Raw genomic sequence first — 17,942 nt, forward strand, 5'->3', positions numbered from 1 at the left:
AAAGCTAGATTGGAAGGGCCCTCACTGCCTTCTACAAGAAGTATCAGCATGGTCTCTGTGACTTCCATCTCAGCGTTTGCCTGAAGTAGGTGAGTTAAAATATTCCTAATACAGGCAGGATGTCAGTAATTATGCTGTTATTCTACAGATATGTGAAAAAGCTCCAGGTAAAATCCTTCTTTCCTCTTGTACAGCATGAGCAGTAGGATTTCCATTGCTAAGCTGAGCTAGAAAAAAGCTAAGTATCGCAGCCTTGAGCAAAATTGATAAAATAGTGGATAATAGGAAGAGTGTTAATCACAAGCAGAGACGTGAGCTCGCAGAAGCCTGCTGACAGCTAGTACGCCCAGTGCACTCAGTTTCAATTGGTAGCCAGGGTCATTAGCTTTGAGCGCAATAAAGCGTGCTTCAAAAATTGTTTATGGATGGCCATATATGCTCTTTCATAAAGGCTTGAACATAAAAAGACTGTAATAAGTAGCTATTAAAAACAGCAGGAAACCCTTTTACCTGCCATGGCCTACAATGTTACAAGCCAGCAGTATATATTGTAAGAAGCAATTACATGCCCTGGCAAAACAGGCTTCAAAAAGGTGACTGTAAGCTTCCCTCCAGTTCCAGTCAAATCTCAGTGGGTACTTACCCAGAGGCACTAAGCTGGCAAGGATACTTAGTAGTTACATAGGCAGCGTAGCTTTGTATGTGCCATAATTCAACTCAAATCTGTACACAGCGAGTTCATCTGAAGGCCTGCTGCAGCGATACTTAGCAGAAGGCAGCCTGCACCATTTAAAGTTATGTTCAATTGGTGAGTTTTGCATGGTAACAGAAAACACTGATAGCTACAAAAACTTTAGGTTCTGTCTCACCTTTCAGATTATTTCACATCCATCTCACAAGAGAAGACTGTCAGGTGAGAGTTCTAGTGTAATGTTCACACCAGTGTGAATGCACCCTATAACTCATCCAGAAATGTATAGGTAAATAGGGAATAGTTCGGTATTTAAGTTCTTCCTCAGTCCTTAATGTAGTACTATACTTATTGGCACATTCTTTAATCATAGCAGCCAGCAGCCATCTCAAAACTAGTCCAACACGATAGTAAAAAAGTTTTAAAGACATGAGAATTCAATCAATTTAAACATAAGCCAGTTAATACAAAGGTGCCATGATGATATACCAATGATTAGAATACAGACAGGCCAAATACAAGTCTTCTGCCCCACAGCCATTCCAAACAAGCATTTCCACTTTAGCTACAAATTAGTGCTTGCACTACACTGAAAGATGCAGGTTTTTTTTTTTTTTTTTTTACACTAAAGACAAACAAACTAAAAAAACAACCACAACAGAAACACAGAATAGGTTTTGATTTTACTTGAACTGGTAAGATTAGCATAAGAATTCCAAGTGCCTAGATGCCAGGCTGGAGATTAAAGGGAGCAGCTGGAAAAACTGCACAATGGTAATATCACAATAAACCCCCCCAAAAACCCTTAAAAACCGAAATGTGCTGTGTTCAGTGAGCAATCGTCAAAATGCCTGCTTTCTGTTCATTAATGATGTCAGTAATTTTCATTCTTTACGCTGAAAATGGTGGGAAGGTGAGCAAACTGCCTGAGGCTTCAGGAGCTAGATCAGCATTATCAGATGGAATTTTCTGGCTCCCACCCCAACCAGCTATTCAAAGCTGAACTCTTACATGCTGTGTTTAGCAAAACCATTGTTCTAGTATGCTGCAGAAAGTCCAGCTGCCTTTGGTTACACATGATTTGAATCATCAGAAGTGTTTACGCCTCAGGACAATGTCCAAATTTAAGTTTTCTGCAGCCAGACCATAGTATGACCAGCAAACTATGGCTCCCAGGACATACCTTATTTCTGTTAATTCCAATTAAAAAAAAACACAATGAAAAAAAAAACCACAAAACCCCACAACTACTTGCATTTCCCTGACACTTGAGGCAGAACTATGGTCTTATTTTTTGCGTTTCGAACTAAGCCCGTCTCCACAAGGTAGTGCTTTCTTGCCCCTTGATGTGCTCCTCAGGGACTGCAAAGCCTGCACTTGTTGTAGGCGCTTGGAGAGCTCCTGATCACAAGCTTCTTGTAGAGCTTTGGCTTTCTGCTTGTCCCAGCTTAAAGCTGCAGCCAGGGCTTGAGTGTCTTCTTTCACCACCAGCTGTAAGAGACAGACTTGTAACAGTGCTGCCCACTGATGCTCCGACACCACAACCTCCCTGCCCACACACACTAAGAACAGGAGTAACGAGACACCTGTTTAATACCAGTGTGGTGTTGAAGATGTTTCCAGCTTACATCCTTTGTCTCTTAGGCTAACGTATTCTTCTTTAATATCCTACCAATACTTAGAGCTTGAAACTCTATGTTCAAACTAGCAGAAAGCAGTTACTTAGTTTCTGCAGCAGAGAAAAGCGAGATTAACAATTCAATATCATCAGAACGCTTTCTCATGGTCAGTTTACCCAGACTTTCCTTTTCATGCCCCCGAGGCTTCCCCAGTCAACCCCTTCTCCAGAGAGGAGAGATTTGCCAGAATGTAGTTACACAATCCTCACCCACCTCTAGAGTTTGACTGTCCAAGCAGAGCTCTGGGGCCGGTTTCTCTTTTAAAACAGCAAAGGTCTGGTCACTGAGGGCTGTTCTGGCTGAAGCACCTGCACTGCTGGTACCCGTGTCAACCACATCCCTCTCCTTTGTTGGTACACTCTCAGGCTCTGAAAAGTAGAAGAATCATTACAGCCACATGGACAGGAAGAGCAGCCCAGACTACGCTGCTGTTTTTCAGATAAGATATGCAGCCTCTAACTTAGGAAATCCGTAATATTGAGGATGACTACACGATATAAGCTTTTTCCCCAGTATTCTACTTTCAGGCATTGTAAGCAATGTGACAGCAGTGACTGGAGTCCTGGTCTCTCCCATTCTGAGAATTCTTCTACGACACCAGCTATTAAACCAACCATGTTAATAGCTGCTAAGCAAGTGACTCGCTCCAGTCCTTCCCCCCATTATCTGCCCCACTCAACTACTTCAGACTTCTCTGAGAAGCTCCTCTTTTAGTGTCCTAATGTTTCCTACCTCCTACTTTACTTAAGACGCTGTCTTCATTTTTCAAGGCCTCAAGGTAGAGTTCCAGGAGCTGCTTTGACTGACGTTCCTCTTCTCGTCTGTCCAGTACCTGCTGCAGGGTGTCCTGCAGTACCTGGGTTTTGGTTTCACTTTGGGCAAGTTCCTCTGCCAGATCTGAACGTGGTACGTCAATAAGCACCTTAAAACAATAGGAGTGCTCCTGTTACGTGGACTGACTGAGCAATTCCGTTACACTGATTACAGTGCAAACAACAGCCCTGAATGACAGAACCTCCACCTCTGCAGAATCTTGTATATTTCACGAGGTTTTCACAGTCGTTAACCTGGTCATGAAAAGCTGTAGTGGTTTTCCAGCAGTGCAAAGATATTCAGGAAGGTGTAGAATTGTGCATTTTTCATGTGATGATTTTTTGCCTGACGATTCCAGGCAATCAAAGTATCAATTCTTAACTGAGTGTGGGGACACACAAGAAAAAAGCCAGCAGGAAGGCACTTGGAAATCTGCACACCGCAGGACGGCAAGAAGGGGCAGACTCAGCTGAATTAACCTTTGAGATCTTATTTACTTATTCTATTTTGTGCCATCCACTGCAACGTATGGACGAGCGGCAAGGCCAAGAACAGCAGCCGGCCTTCCCCTGCGTACCTGCAGGTCTTCCTCGGACATGAGGATGATGTTGGACAGGTCACCCTTCAGCTGCCGGGCCAGCTGCCTCCACCTCTCGGCGCCGCTATCCACTTCATCCGCAGGCTCCGAGAGCCAGGTCCATCTGCCATCTGACACAAACGGCATCAGCCAAACGATGACAACACAACGCTATCGAGATCGGAACGAGAGCCACCGCTTCCCGTTTAAAGCTATTTAACGCCGCTTTTTTAATCACTGTCAAAATCAGACGGTGACATTTCTCACAAAGCAGCTGCTTGCTGAAACGAGGCTCTCAGGCTCGGCCTCCCTGCTTAGCTGGTCGGGGGCGAAGGATGGGCCGTAGTTTGCCTCCCTTCTCGGGCCCTGAGCCCCTCTCCCTCTTACAGCCCGGCTCGTACCCGCGCGGTTCCGCTCGCCGCCCCTTGTCCCCGCACGAAGGAGCCGGGCTGGGGCCGCCCCGCGCCCCCCGGTACCTGCGCTCCTCCCGGACCACCTCTCGTCCTTGGCCAGCGCCACGAACTTGGTGTTGGAGGGCAGGCACAGGAAGTAGTCCTCGTCGTCCACGATGGTGCCATCCTCCGCCAGCACCAAGGTGACGGGCTGCCTGTCCTCGCCGATAGCCAGAGCGCGGCCAGCTGCGCGCAGAGAAACGTTTAGTGCCGTTAGCGCGAGCCCTCGGCTCTCTCAGCGGGCCGTGCCGGGAAGTGCCGCCGCTCACCCTTGTCGCGCAGCTCCCGCAGGCAGGAGGCGGCCAGCCCGTGCTGCTCGCGCCCGTCGCCCCGCCGCACCACGCACGGCTTCAGCCGCCCCGCCATGGCTGCAGAGGGGCGGCGCGGGGCACGCTGGGGCGCGCGGTTCCACCGCCCCCTTAAAGGGACGGGAGCCCGAGGCCGCCGCGAAGGGCGTTGGCGGCGCATCGGCGGCGCGGCGCTCGGCTCGTGCTGCCTGCGGCGCCGCCACAGGCGGCGGGGGCGGGCGTCCCATCGCCTGGGCGGGCATGGATTAGCCGGGCCTGGGAAGATGGCCTCCTCGGAGCAAGCGGAGCAGCCCGGCCAGGTACACGGGGCCGGCGCTCTGCCCGCTCGGCTCGGGCAGCGGGGGTGAGCAGGGCCGGGCCGGGGCGCCGCCGCCTCCGCGGGGGGAGCGGTTGAGGGGAGGGCTGCGGGCCTCGGCTCTCCCTTCCGTCCCCGCCGCCTCCTCGTGAGCCGGGGCGCGCGCCGGCCCTCTGCGCTCCCGCCCCCCGCGCGCGGCCTCAGCGCCAACCGCCGCCCGCGCGCCGCTCCCCCTCACAGCGCCCGCCGGGCTCAGGCCCGGAGATCCGCGGGAAGCGCGGCCCCGAGGGGCGGAGTGGGAGGAGGAGGTTCCAGCCTGGGAGCGGCTGCCCGGGCCTCGGGGCGCTCTGGGGTCCGTGTGTGGGGTAAAGCAATCAGATGGGGGGAAAAAAGTCGGAGCAAACCAACGCAGAGCCCGGGGAGAGAGAGGCGAGGCAGTGCGGGTGTGCGTCAGGTGGGTTTGCACATCAGGTAGACAAAGTGATTCTGCCTTGCAACGGCCGGGGAGAAAGATCCTTGAAGCAATGGCACCAAAGGGCACAGCAATGACAGGCACGATGCAAAGGCTGCCAGCGAGTGAGCGTGGGGCGTGGGGAGAGGCACGGGCATGCAGGAGTGAATGTGTGCTCAGGGCAGGTGCTGAAATCATCGGGGTTTCATAAATTGGGGCCTGAAGTGAGCGGAAGGCAGATGGGAAAATGGCAGCACGGTGGAGTTGTGCTCAGTGTGGGTTTCCAGCCAGCTGCGTTTGGGGTAGAGGGGACCCCCAAAGGCTGTGCCATGGGCAGGGACTGAGAGCGCAGCATAGCTCCTGTGTTACCGAGCCCAGGTGTAGTGAGCTCCTGGCAGTGCTCATCTCACCGCTGCTTCTGGCGGTGCCATGTCGGGTCCGTAAAACCATCCTTGTGCTGCTTGCAGAAAGGCCTTTTCTTGCAGGTGAAGGCTCTGGCTGTAAGGGGAACAGGGAGGAAAGCAGCAAAGTCTGCTTCACTTTTCTGTGCAGTCATTCACATCTGTTCCCATCTGACCAAATCACCACGCACATTTCTATTGATACTTTTATTTTGGACTGAAGAAGTTAAGTTTGTAGGGAGTAGCGTTGAACTAAACAGAGAGAAATTCCATAAAGCTTGTGCTCTGACTGACCGTGCGAGCCCCCCGGGCTGTGAAAGGCCCGGTTACCAGGCTGCCAGTTGGCTTGCCGAGCAGTTCTGCGCTGGCCACGTGCTTTCATCAGTAGCAGCTTGAGGTGCAGGCACAGCAGTCTGTTCCTCGTGCTCTGGGTGAACGTTTTCAGCAGGAGGAAACCTGAAACGGCCTCAGACTGATCTGTAAGCCACTGGGCAGTATCTGAGGCAGCTGTCTGCAGGTTTCTGATAAAGAAGTCTGCTTAACTGGTAAATGTGATTGCCTGAGAAACATTTGGGTTCTTATGATATCACAGAGTCCCATTGCACCCTTTAAATCTCTGTTTTTTATTTCTTCAGTGTTGCTTTGCCTCAAAAGAAGGCTTGATGTTTGTGTTTTGGATGCAGGCTGCTGGAAAGTAACTTTTTGTCACAGAGAAACCATTCTGTGTCTGGCTCCTGTGAGGAGGGAGGGGGTTCAAAGCCACTATAGGAGAAAATGGTCACTTTACTGCTCCCTTGCTGGGTTCTATAATGTTGTATGGAAAAGCAATAGCGCATCATTTGTGCCCCGTGTGCCTTATGCCCTGCTGTGACCTCCTTGTGGCAGATCCAGTTTGTAGGGCTCCTTTGGTGTTGTGCCTGGTTTGGGTACAGGAGGTACCGGTGGGTTCAGCTGCAGGATCGCCGTGCTCCACACACCAGGAGCAGCCCTGTTTGTGTATTGAAGTTCCTCCTTCCCCGTGTTGTGTGCTAGCATGGGACAGAAGGGTTGTTCTGTCCGAGGCTGTCAGTGCCTGCTCTTCTCTCCTGTCACTCTGACATTGGTCGCATGTCTTCATCCAGAACTGCAGCTGGGGAGTGTTCAGTGCCCTCCTGTCTGGTTAGCTTGGGTGAGATTTGAGAGAAACCAGCAGGTTTGGCCAGAAACAAGGGATGTAATCTGTGATTAAAGGATGTGTAGCACAGTGGATGATTTCTTAAGGGGACAATTTTGCAATAAAGCTTTTTATCTGTTTATTTGTGTACCAGAATATAAATACCACTCCTGATATGCAGCCACTGCAGTTTTGATACTGATAGCAATGCGTGTAAGAAGTTGTCCTTGTAACACACTGGACATGTAAAGAACTTTAAAAATATATTTATTTTCTACCACTGATTATGTTTATTTATAGTCAAACATTCAACACAAGCCTGTGAGTGGTAGAACTGTCTTGCTTAACATGTTTATGTTTGGATCCTATCATCTGCTATTACAAATCTGGTTAGTTTAGATGCTGCAAAGGGAGTGTCAGATATCTTTTGCCCTACTGTCTGTTTTGTCTAGTTTGTCTCATTCTCATGAATTAATATATTGCCTCAAGCATTGCAGAGAGTGGTGTTGCAGCTCAGATGAAATCATTGACATAGATAGGATTATGCTCTAAAGGCAGTAAACGTTTCTGCTACAGATTTTAAAATAATTCATTTTGTTTGGAAATCATATTCCTTGGGCTTTTTAGCAATGTCTTTGCTAAATAAAACAACAAAACAAACAAAGGGAGAACACGGAAGAAAAGAGCCCCTTAAAAGTAAGCGGTGACCAAGAAGATGGTGTGGGCTGTGAACAGAGTAACCAGTTTCTGGCCTGTCCTGGCTATCAGGATTTCTTTGATGCTGAGTATTTGGACAATATATTGGAGAGCGTGGTTGGCTCAGCCAGCAGCAGCGCAGGCCCAGATCTTGTTTTCTTTCTAAAGCTTCACTATACCCACTTTGGGCCCAGTCTGCCATCTAGCTGTGTTTTGCCTTCATGTAGGGAAATAATTAAATTTCAAAGATGTTGAAAGGTACCTGGTTTCTTGCTCCAGAGACTCACTTCTCTAGTTGCATCACTAGCCAGTGTGTGGGTGAATTTTCCTCCCCTCTTGCCTCAGTCACTGGAGTGCTTAGCGTCAGGATTTTCTGCTGTGTGCATCTTAAAGGATGGTTTATGGTATGGGATATTTGTTCTCTGGACTGTGATGGCCATTGCTTTGTTAAACACAGGCCATTGAACAGCCATCGCATGGAAGGGATGGATTCTTCCCTGACTTATCTCAGAGCTCCCACGTACCAGAGGGTTGCTGTGATCTGCCTTAGGACACCAGTTCCTTCACTGTCACTGTGCTTTCTGCTCAGTGATGTTGCTGGAAGGAAAATGCAGATCTCGTTTAAACTGTTGGTAGCCTTGGACAATACAATCAAAGTACCGTGAATTATCCAACTAATCAAATATGTCAGCAGACTGTTCACAAGCACATCAGAATTTTTGAGCATGTGCTTTCAAAACTCTGACCTGCCCGCATAATACATATTTCCCCACATTAACCTGGGCTTCACTCCAGATGCTCTTTGGGCAGTTTCCCAGGTCAGCTAAATATTGTGTGCAGCAGTCTGTGAGTGCCAGTGCAGCTCCCGAAGGCAGACCAGATGTGTTCCTTGCATTGGAGACTCTGGGACTTTTCTGGAGCTGTGAATTCTGTGGAGGTTAGTGCAAGGAAATGGCTTCTTTCTGTGTGACTTTGCTCCTTGCAGCTCTTTTCAAAGTCAGCTTAAGTAGTTCAAATGCCTCGGTATTTCCTGAAAATGTGCATATTGGTAGAAAACACTTAACACAAGTGTCTTGATGGAATAGTTCAGTGGAAGTAGCTGAATGCTTTTTTTGAAGTATTCAGCAGGGATTTTATCTGTGCTGCATCGTCTGCCTTGCCTCAACACTTCTGACCCTGACAGCAGTACACTGTGTGGATGGAATAGGAAGTCGGTGACAAACTTCAAGTGAGAAGTGCCCTTTTCTTGCAGTCGCGTGGCATTGCCTCCACCACACCACAGCAGTCAGCGTGACTTAGGTGCGGTGTGGAAACTGGTATTTGCAGTCATTGAAATGAACTGATAGTGGCTGAAACTTCAGGAGATACCCAGTGGGCAAACAAAACTGGAGATGGCTGCATGCAGAAAGACCAGGAGCCTCCAGAGATCACTGCCCAGCTGAGAGATCTGGCTGGGCCCTGCGGGGGATGCACGTGGGCCTGGAAGCAGCCGAGTTGGATATCTTGGGTTACTGGCACCCTCTTGTGGCAAATACTTATTTCTATATATTTTTCAGTGTTTTGTAGATCGGGGGAAAAAAAAGACTTGAGCTGCTTTGAAGGTGTGATGTATTGCATAAAAGTGTATGCAGTTGGAGGTCAAGAAGGCACTTAAGGACTTTGTGCTATCACTAGAAAGTTTTAGCTTTCACTGTACTCAGTTAATGGGATCTCCTTTCTCTAAGTGAGCCTCAAAAATGTGTCTTTGTGTCTTCTTTACCATTAAAATAGCTTTTTTTTTTTTTATCCATTGAGGCAACTAGTACATGACGGTTTTCCTAAGGAAAAAGCCGCAGTAAAGGCAATATAGTTTAGACCATATGAACACATGTGAATCCTGTTAGAAAGTAGATGGTTGACAGAGTTTTTTTATGTGAAAATGTAAGTGTCTGTCCCTTGGGAGAGCTGATATATGGTGGTTATGCAGTGATAGAAGTTTGCATTTGTTATGCCTGCAGAGTGGAAGCCCCTGAATTTTAAGTGTAATCCAGCCTTAGACTTGCTGTCCTGCCTAAATCCCATAGCTTCACTTTTCCTGCTGTGTGCCACCCTTTCTTAGTGTGCGAGGTGAGGGGCTCAGCATCTGCCCTTAGCCTACCTATCTGAGTTCTGTGTGGGATAAAGGGTGGCACTGGTATTGCTCAGGTGCTGTGGGCTGTACTTAAATCATCATTGCTTTGAAATCTGTAGAATTGTGCAGAAAACAAAGGGTGCATTACTGGCCACAAAAATAGGAGATAGTGTCAAGGTTAGGCCTACAGAGGAGGAAAAGTTCCATGGGATTAGAGCAAGGTACCTTTGCATCCGCTTCTGTAGCAATACTTTGGGCTGCTTCTGTCCAGTATCTTTCCTTTATCATCTCAAAAACCTTTGCAGGTGTTAAGGATTTACCAGGTCCCTTGGAAACCAATCTCTCAGTGCTGTCTGGCTCCCTAGGGCAAGCTCTGCCACTTGCAGGGTTCTGGTTATATGACGACTGCTGGAACTAATTTTCTTTGCAACCCAGACCTTTTTGTCTTCAGTTCATCACTGAACTTCTGCTAATAGCAGAAACGCATGTGTCTGCCCAAATCCTGCACATCTAATGGGTAGTCCTAACAGACAAGCATTTCTAGCTGTGTCCATCGGGTGGCAATGTAACCTCACTCTTCTTTTTGCTTTACAGACTGGCTCCTGCCCTGCGACTGAAAATGCAGCATCTCGGGAGCCTCTGGTAAGCTCTTCTAGCAGCAGCATACAATTTCTTGCTAATAATGTGACATATATGAGTTGTTCTCTTTGCTGCATCATTTTGCATGCGTGTTTTTTTTTTTAAGGAGTTGATGCTTTGTGAAAAAGGTGTAAATTGCCTAATGTTGCCATGCTGTTGACCTCTGAATTCTGACCTGTGGCCATCACCTCCTGTCTTTCCCATGGGTTAGACATGGCTCACCTGAGCCTCTGAGTTTATCTCAGCACAAAGTTGGCACTGGGCAGGGACCACCTGTACTAAGCGTGTGCAACGTGTGCTCTTGAGTAGTGCTTGTTTAGTAAGGAGTCTGAAGAATAAACTGTGTGGCATAATTTGAACGGATATTCTTAGGGTTATTGTCTAATAAAATAACTTCTGCTGCTCAGAACGTCGCTCAAGCTGTCTGTACTTTCACGTACACTCAGTTAGCTTAGAAGTGTTTGGCAGCTGGCAGTGCATGTGATCCAATGTTTTGACTCTAGACCTGTTTGGAAAAGAGCTCTGGGATTTATATTTTGTATGCGAAGAACTAAGAGAACCCTGTTTTGTTTTTATGGTGATGGAGCCTGGGAAGTGAGACACCAGCCTCCTGAGCTGCAGCCGTTCCTTTTACGACCTTCTTTTTCTCATTTCCCCCTTTACTCTTCAGTCCTCTGTAACTCAGTCAAAACTTTGCCAAAAATGTTAGCCCTTCTCATTGTTCTAAACATATCATCTGTCTCATTGAGTTTCTTTGTCTTCCCTTTGTTGCTTATGGTGAATACAGGCTGTCTGTGGTGAGAAGGCTCAAGTACTTTCCATAATGGCATCACACAGGTCATGGCAAAATGGTTTTACGTGGTAACTCTTATCTGGAGAACCCAGGAGATAATTTCTATAGGAGGGAGATGTGAGTAAAGACTGTGAAGTGGGAAGGGTCAGTAAAATACATCTAATGAGAGGGCTGGTAAGGAATTCTATTAAGTTCTGCATTGAAAATCTCACTACCCTGGTAGCACTGTGCAGTCTCTTGATTGCATAGACGTCTGTATGTGAGATTACCCAGAGTCGTTACTGACAAAGATAGCACACCAGCTTTGTGATGGATTTGGTGCTTTTTCTTTTTCCCTCCCGTATGAAGCCCATAGCTGGCAGCACATCATCACAGCTTGTGCTGGTCAGCAGTGCGTTCTCTTCTCAAGGCAGAGTCTAACATTACCTTTGATTTAATTAATTTCTTACTGTATATGCACCTGAAGAATTGCTCAGACGAAGCACATAGCAGCTGTGTATCTTTGTGAAGAAATGTACTTGTACATGTGTACAAATATTTATGAATGTAAAGAACTCTGGAGTAAACTATAGTCTCATAATGGCGAGTCTTGCGTGTGAGCTAATTAGGGCCCTTTGAAAAGTGGAGCCTTTCTCCTTATTTTTTCATTATTTGTCTTTTATATTAAGCTCTCACAGCCTCTGTCACGTTTGCTTCGGAGTCATTATTGTTTCCAGCTGGGTATTTGTAGAAGCCTTATTAAACGAGTGGTGCAGTTCTGTCAGCCAGATGACCCAAGTTCCACCACGCTGCTGTGGCTTCCCCGCAGCCAGGATCATGCACGCTGCCTGCTGACACGCGCAGCAGCTCTGGGTCCGTGGAGCAGCCTTGTCGGCACATGGCACCGTGTCATAGAAGTGTTTACGGAAACAACAGAACAAACCATGGCACGAGTCCAGCAAATGGCTCCATACAGGAAAGCCGTGCGCTCAGACAGATTGTTGCTGACTCCAGATCTGGTGTGAAGCAGTTGAGGAAGAGCATGTTTTAAGACTCTGTGAGAGTCCAGAAGAGGGAGAAAAGAGTCTCATGATCAAATTCCGTTCCGTCGCCCTGTTGCCTTTTTTGACTTAACTGATGGCTGACAGTGCTAGCGTTTCTGAGGGCTGAGATCTGTGTTGGACATATTAGTGGTGTGCAATGGAATTGGAGCATCTTGTGCTGTGTCAGCAGATGTCATGATTGGCTCAAGCTGGTTTTGTATTGCATTTGTGATTTTAATGAGTACTGCATCCTGCGCAGCACTAAATACCTTCTGCTCTGTGCCTGGTGGCTCTGTCTTCCATGTACTGTGCTAGCCTGCAGCTTTTGAGAGGAAATCAGGAAAAACGACAGTTTCTAGTTATTTACAAGGCGACATCCGTATTCTCTAAGATCATGCAACCAGATGCAGCCTGACACTAAGGTTTATTGCGTTACTGAGGCCTTCAGAATGGAGCCCTGCAGACTCATGTCACACTCCTAACTGCTACTGCATGACTCTTCTTGCAGCTCACTCAATGCGTGTGCTGCTCTGAGCTACAAACTGGAGATAAGGGGCTCCACATCCGTGCCATTAATTCCCTGAGTTATCCAGTGTCCTTACAATAAACTGTCCCAACTGAAAAATGCCCCCTAATGAGAGGTCATTGTGTTACAGTACTGACAGTGGAGAATGAGTTGGAGGGGGATGGGAAGAGCTACAATTTTTGCAGCAGAGAGCGGACACTCATTTCCCTAGCTGTCGGTCTTGGCCCATTAAAATCTGCCGTGTAGCTCCATAGTGGGAAGTGTAACCTTGTGTTAGCAGAGTGTCAGCATCTCGCTCCGCTGCTGTTTACAGCCACGTTTGTCATCGTCAGTGCAGGATCAGCTTCTCCTTGAGTCCATCTTCTCAGTGAACGTTGCTGCATCCCTTCTGCTTCCCCCAGCTTTTGTATGTGCAGCCACCTCTGATAATCCTCCAGGCACTTGTGGAATTGGAATAGGGTTGTCTTGTTGCAGCTGCTCAGAACAAGGTCCTGGGATGCGTAAAATACATAACTGTATAGGACAAAACCACTTCCTATGATGTTAGAACACTAGGAAATTGCCTTTTCTTCTTCAATCTTCGTTCCCTTGGTCTCATTTCTCTCTCTTTACTGTAATGACTTCATCTTTTCTGCTTCCTTTTAGTTTGTTTTGACTCTCCCCAGCAGTCTTGCAGCTCGTTAAACGTTCTGTGCTGCTTTTGAGATGCTTTCAGTAGCTTGAATATGTTCGCTGTTGGTGTTTGCTTTTTGCCCAATCTACTTCAGTCTAAATGACAGCTCTGAAGGTAATGCTTGTGAGAGCCCCTGACAGGAGCCTGGGTTGTGAGGAAAACCGAAGGGAACAGAGCTTGTAAGTGAGGTCTTCCCACATGCTGCTTAATTTTAGTTTTTATTTTTTCTTATCACAAAACATGCTCATTCTCCTTGCTGGTGCTGTAAGAAGTACTAGTTGTAAATATAAAAATATTCCTTGCAAGTGTAAATCACTGTCTTGGTTTGTTACCGAGTTAGAAAAGTGCAGGATCATGGTGTGAAAAGCAGAGTATTCTCTTTTGCAGAATCATTTTAATTTTCTTCTGCTGTTAGCATGTGCTGTTTCTTTCTGTTTCTTACTGCAGGTGCTGGTAGTTAGCACTGAAATGTGGACATCTTATTCCCGTTTTTACAGGCTGTCAAAAGTACAAGGTAGCAAGAAGTACTGCTGCTTCTATGGCAATTAGTGTAGAATTTGTTGTCTTTAACCATGTGAACCAAGTGGGGGATGAGGAAAGGTTGCAGAACTGTGCCGTAAGATGTGAAAGAGCTCATTGGTGCTAATGAGAATGCACAATCCATTTTTGATGAACAAATCATTGGACACGTTGCAAATCTATATCCTCTCCTTGTAAAGTAATAGATGCTGTCTTTCTGCTCTATCAAACCCTATAAGATAATAAAGGGTTTCTTTTTAAAGATTCTCTTCTGCTTGAAATTGTGGTGATCTTTTTTTTCTTTCAAATAAAGATATGAAAGGTGTTTTCAATGAGAAACTTACACTGAGGCTTCTATAACACGCTCTTGCAGTAGGGATGCCATGTGGTCCTTATGCTTTATTTTCAAGTTGAAAGATCCCAGTCTAGATGCGCAGATTTCTTTCGGAAGGATTTCTGTTTTCAGGGATGATCTGAGGGACAGCAGTGTTCTGGAGGGACAATACTTAGCACACTTCTGCTTTCCGTGTTCCCACCCTTTATTGTTTAGCACAAGATTTATACCTGTTTGCTGTACAAATTTTCTGTTTGCCACAGTGGGTTTGTTCGGAGTGGTGGCCTACACTGAATAATTCTCTAAAAGTAAATCTGTCCGGAGGGGATTTCCAGACAGCCAGAGTCAGTAGGCAACTAACTTATAGCCCCCAGCGAAACATTAGTCAGGGTAATTTAGCACTGTCAGCAGGAGGGAGAGAGAGACTATCAGCTTGGTGACCTCCTGTACAGGCAGTAACCCTAATGGTGTGATAATGCTTCCGTTTGTTTGGGGAGCTCCTGAATGTGTTGCTGTGGATTCCCGGTGCTGGACGATAATTCCATCAGGCTGTGCAGGGCGATTGCTGTGCAGATTGCAGCTTCACAGGGCCAGGAGTGGGAGGGGTGCGACTTCCTTACACGGTGTCCCTTGGTTTGCTGCAAAGAGAATTCTTGTGTTGGCTAAGCAGACCTCTCATGCCGGTGACCTTTTGATACGTTTGAGGGTTTTTTTGCCTTTTTTGTCTTTTATAACTGAGACTTCGTTAACTTCTTTTGTTGTTCATGCAAAATGTACTCCCTTAATCTGTCAATTCCTTTTGCTCTGTTGATTTAGACAAATACACTATATGTGCAAAACATGCAGATGCAAATTTACGTACAGAGCATAGTTAAAGGAACGCTGTCGCATCGAGTTGAATTGCCTGTCTGAGGTCAGCGGGAAAGTTTCCGTGGAATTCTTTTGAATCACAATTTTAAAAGAGGATGAAGTGTAATAATTTGGGATATAATTTCTACTGTAGCGTTAATTATACGCTAACATGTGAAAGCTAGGCACTTGCAGCATTACAGGCCAAAGCAGGATAAGACCTTATCAGTGTGTACAAAATGGAATGATGGCTTTGCCTGTCCCTAAGAGCTCACTGGTTGAAAGACCAGTTGGAGCCAGTGGGTGAGGCAGCACAACTAGGCAGGCACGCTCGCTTTCGTCACTAGCAGCATGGTGAGTTAGCAGCTTATGGTCTTTGCTCTGCACTTGTGCAGAAGAGAGTTCTGCAAGCAGTTCTTGTCTGCTTTTCAGACAAACCAATATTACTGCTCAGAAGACTTTGAAGATGTTTTTAAAATAGTTGTAATACTCTAAAAATGCTGGCACGCACGTAGGAAATATTTAACATTGCTTGATGTTTACCCTTGAGAAAAATGAATTTCATTCCTCTGTTTACGCTCACCTGATGTTTTGGAGATACAAACGTGCTACACCTACAAGCAATGTTTCACAGGTCGTGCTCTGCTTCGCTGCCAGCTGGTGGCTCTGTGTTGGTTGGCAGCCCAGCTCTTTGCCTGCTTACATCGGGAGTGCTTTGTGCTCCAGCTGCTGGAAGGAGGACCTGTTAATTTCAAAGAGGTGGTGGCACTCAGCAAGGAGGAGCTTGCACCGTGTGTGCTTCAGTGATGGTGGGTTGTGGGATCAAGGTGAGATAATAATATCATCTCAGGTCTGTGTGTGTGGAAACCGTGCTATGTGCAGAACAACTTGTAGAGGGCAGCAATTGCCTGCAGTTTTTTCTGCTTAGGGAGAGGAGAGACCAGCTTAAGAACTTCTCGGGAGTGTCTGCCTTTTTAGCTTCTTGAAATAACTTTATGTAGGAGACTTGTTCTTTAGAGTGCCTCTTGACTCTGTGTTATTAAATTCCTAACCTGGAGAGTGTTGCCAGAGATTCTTAATTCCTCTTCTCTAATACCACTGAGCAATTGGACTCTTTTTGCCCTTATCCAGATGCTATGTCATTGTTACTGCAATCAAAAAGAGTTAGTCTTGTGACAGCTAGTGACTCTCATGAGATTATAACTGCTTACACGTGATAACTTTCTTAATTTCTTGGCTTCCTTCTACTTTTACCTAAGAGATCATGCCGTAAGAAAAATTCGCAATATCTACAGCGTCTGTGTATTGCCTCAGAGCACAGGATACACTGCGTCTCCATCACGTTAGAGCATGGTAGCTGAGGCACAAAAGACAGAATGAATAATTCAAGAACTTGAAAGAACTTTCCCCAGCTTTGATGCGCAGGAATACATCCCTCAGATATTCTGATGCCAACTCCTTCAGAAGCGAGATTTGCAAAACCAGAGAGTTGGTGTAATTCATAGATTGGGAGCTCCCGAGCAACTTGTTAGAGAAGAGACTTTTCCTGTATTTGTCTGTAGGGCACTGCAATTAAAAATCTTCCAAACATCTGAATACTCTTGTTTGTTTGTTGTGTGTACACGGCTCTTCTCCCTGATTGTACCAGCCATATCTTCTTTCCAGTTGTGATTCCATACAATTGCATTTCTGGAAAAGTAGCAATGCAAATATGCATAGCTCTTTAGTAAAAGGATTTTACGGCTGGAGAGATGCAAGAGGGATAAGTTCATATCATCAGCCACGCTCACAGTATGCCCTGCTTTTTTCTACATTCTTTTACACCTTTTGGTCAGAGCAGGATTGTCCTCTGCTGTCAGCTCCTAGTCTTTAGCCAAGTGTTCTGAATGGCCCGAGTGATGTTATTTATTCACTGGGATACAATTCCGCGGCAGAGCACATCTTGCTCCAGTGAAGCTTTCCTGCTGTACAGTGAGATTTTCTGCGTCTTCCTTCCAGCTTGCTTCTCCTGTTTGTTGTGTGTGCCACCCCAAGTGATTCCTTTCCTCCTTAAGCATCTGCACCCTTCAGATGTTTGCAGACAGTTATCACATCATTTCTCCTTTCCCCACCCCCATCCTGATCTCTTAGCCAAGCTCTACATATTTAGCTCATTTAATCTTTCCTCATAAGTCAGGGCTGTAATTGACAGCTCTGACACGAAGAGTCGCATTGGTTACACACGCTGCCAACAGGATATAAATACTTTCTGTGCGATGATTGAGAATTATAGTCGAGACTGAGATGAGCCCCCCCCTCTCCCCCTTGACACTATATTTTTGACAACCTTTTTCTCAACATCAGGTTGCCACAGTCTTGTAAAGATGAATTTAGTTCTCACTCCAATGGTCAGCTACCCGAGCACCCGGTGCGTCTCAGAGTAGCGATATTGGGTTGCTGGGGACGTTCGCTGCTAATGCCACATGGGATTCCATTCTGATCCTAAACTCTTACAGAGGAGGCTGCCTTCTCTCTACTTCTGCCGGGCTTGCAGAGGCCTCGGGCTGCTGGTGGTCCTTCCTTCTTGGAAGGCAGAGCCCCGTGCAGGGCTGCGTGCTGCCCGAAGTGAATGGCTCTTGGTCCACATGTGGAAAATGAGCAAAGTGCTGCAGCCACTGCCCTGTGTGTGTATTTATGCACTGCCACCGGGAGGCTCACAGCGCTGCGTTGGCAGGGATCTGTTATTCAGATTCTCTTGGCACTCATGTTCCTCTCTGCCACTGCCAAGAGGAAGCTCGGAATGCTATTGATCCGACTGGCATGGCGATGAAGAGGTTCAGGGCTCTTGTTTATACATGTCAGATCTGGGAAGAGGCTTTTGGCCCAACCCAGAAAGGTATTGCACTGGAAGAGGTAACTCTGTACTGCATGTCCGTGTGCTGGTACATCCAGATCTGTTTCCAGCTAAACAGATGTGGAGGC

The 17,942-nt window shown here is 46.8% G+C and overlaps 2 protein-coding genes across 2 annotated transcripts in view; one reads left to right on the forward strand and one right to left on the reverse strand.

The window, feature by feature from the left end:
• DFFA (DNA fragmentation factor subunit alpha) lies at nt 1,027–4,632 on the reverse strand. The gene is made up of 6 exons (XM_021374641.1): nt 4,482–4,632; nt 4,237–4,398; nt 3,761–3,891; nt 3,103–3,292; nt 2,584–2,738; nt 1,027–2,182 (listed from the first exon to the last, which is right to left on the reverse strand). The coding sequence occupies exons 1-6, from the start codon at nt 4,576–4,578 to the stop codon at nt 1,979–1,981; spliced, it is 939 nt and encodes a 312-aa protein (XP_021230316.1). The 5' UTR covers nt 4,579–4,632; the 3' UTR covers nt 1,027–1,978.
• Nucleotides 4,549–17,942, forward strand: part of PEX14 (peroxisomal biogenesis factor 14) — a 74,238-nt gene continuing 60,844 nt past the window's right edge. The window contains exons 1-2 of the mRNA XM_021374640.1: nt 4,549–4,819; nt 10,221–10,268. Of these exons, the coding sequence (XP_021230315.1) occupies nt 4,577–4,819; nt 10,221–10,268 (291 nt within the window). The 5' untranslated portion in view covers nt 4,549–4,576. The remainder of the gene's footprint in view (nt 4,820–10,220; nt 10,269–17,942) is intronic.

Source organism: Numida meleagris, chromosome 20 (assembly GCF_002078875.1).
Source record: "Numida meleagris isolate 19003 breed g44 Domestic line chromosome 20, NumMel1.0, whole genome shotgun sequence".
Lineage (NCBI taxonomy): Eukaryota > Metazoa > Chordata > Aves > Galliformes > Numididae > Numida > Numida meleagris.

Bases quoted from the DNA above. Each gene is read 5' to 3' on its own strand.
- DFFA (XM_021374641.1), bottom strand. From the start codon at position 4,578: ATGGCGGGGCGGCTGAAGCCGTGCGTGGTGCGGCGGGGCGACGGGCGC. The intron at 3,892-4,236 runs GTACCGGGGGGC...CGTTTGTGTCAG, and splicing joins GTGGTCCGGGAGGAGCGCAG to ATGGCAGATGGACCTGGCTC. The intron at 3,293-3,760 runs GTACGCAGGGGA...TATTGTTTTAAG, and splicing joins TGTCCGAGGAAGACCTGCAG to GTGCTTATTGACGTACCACG.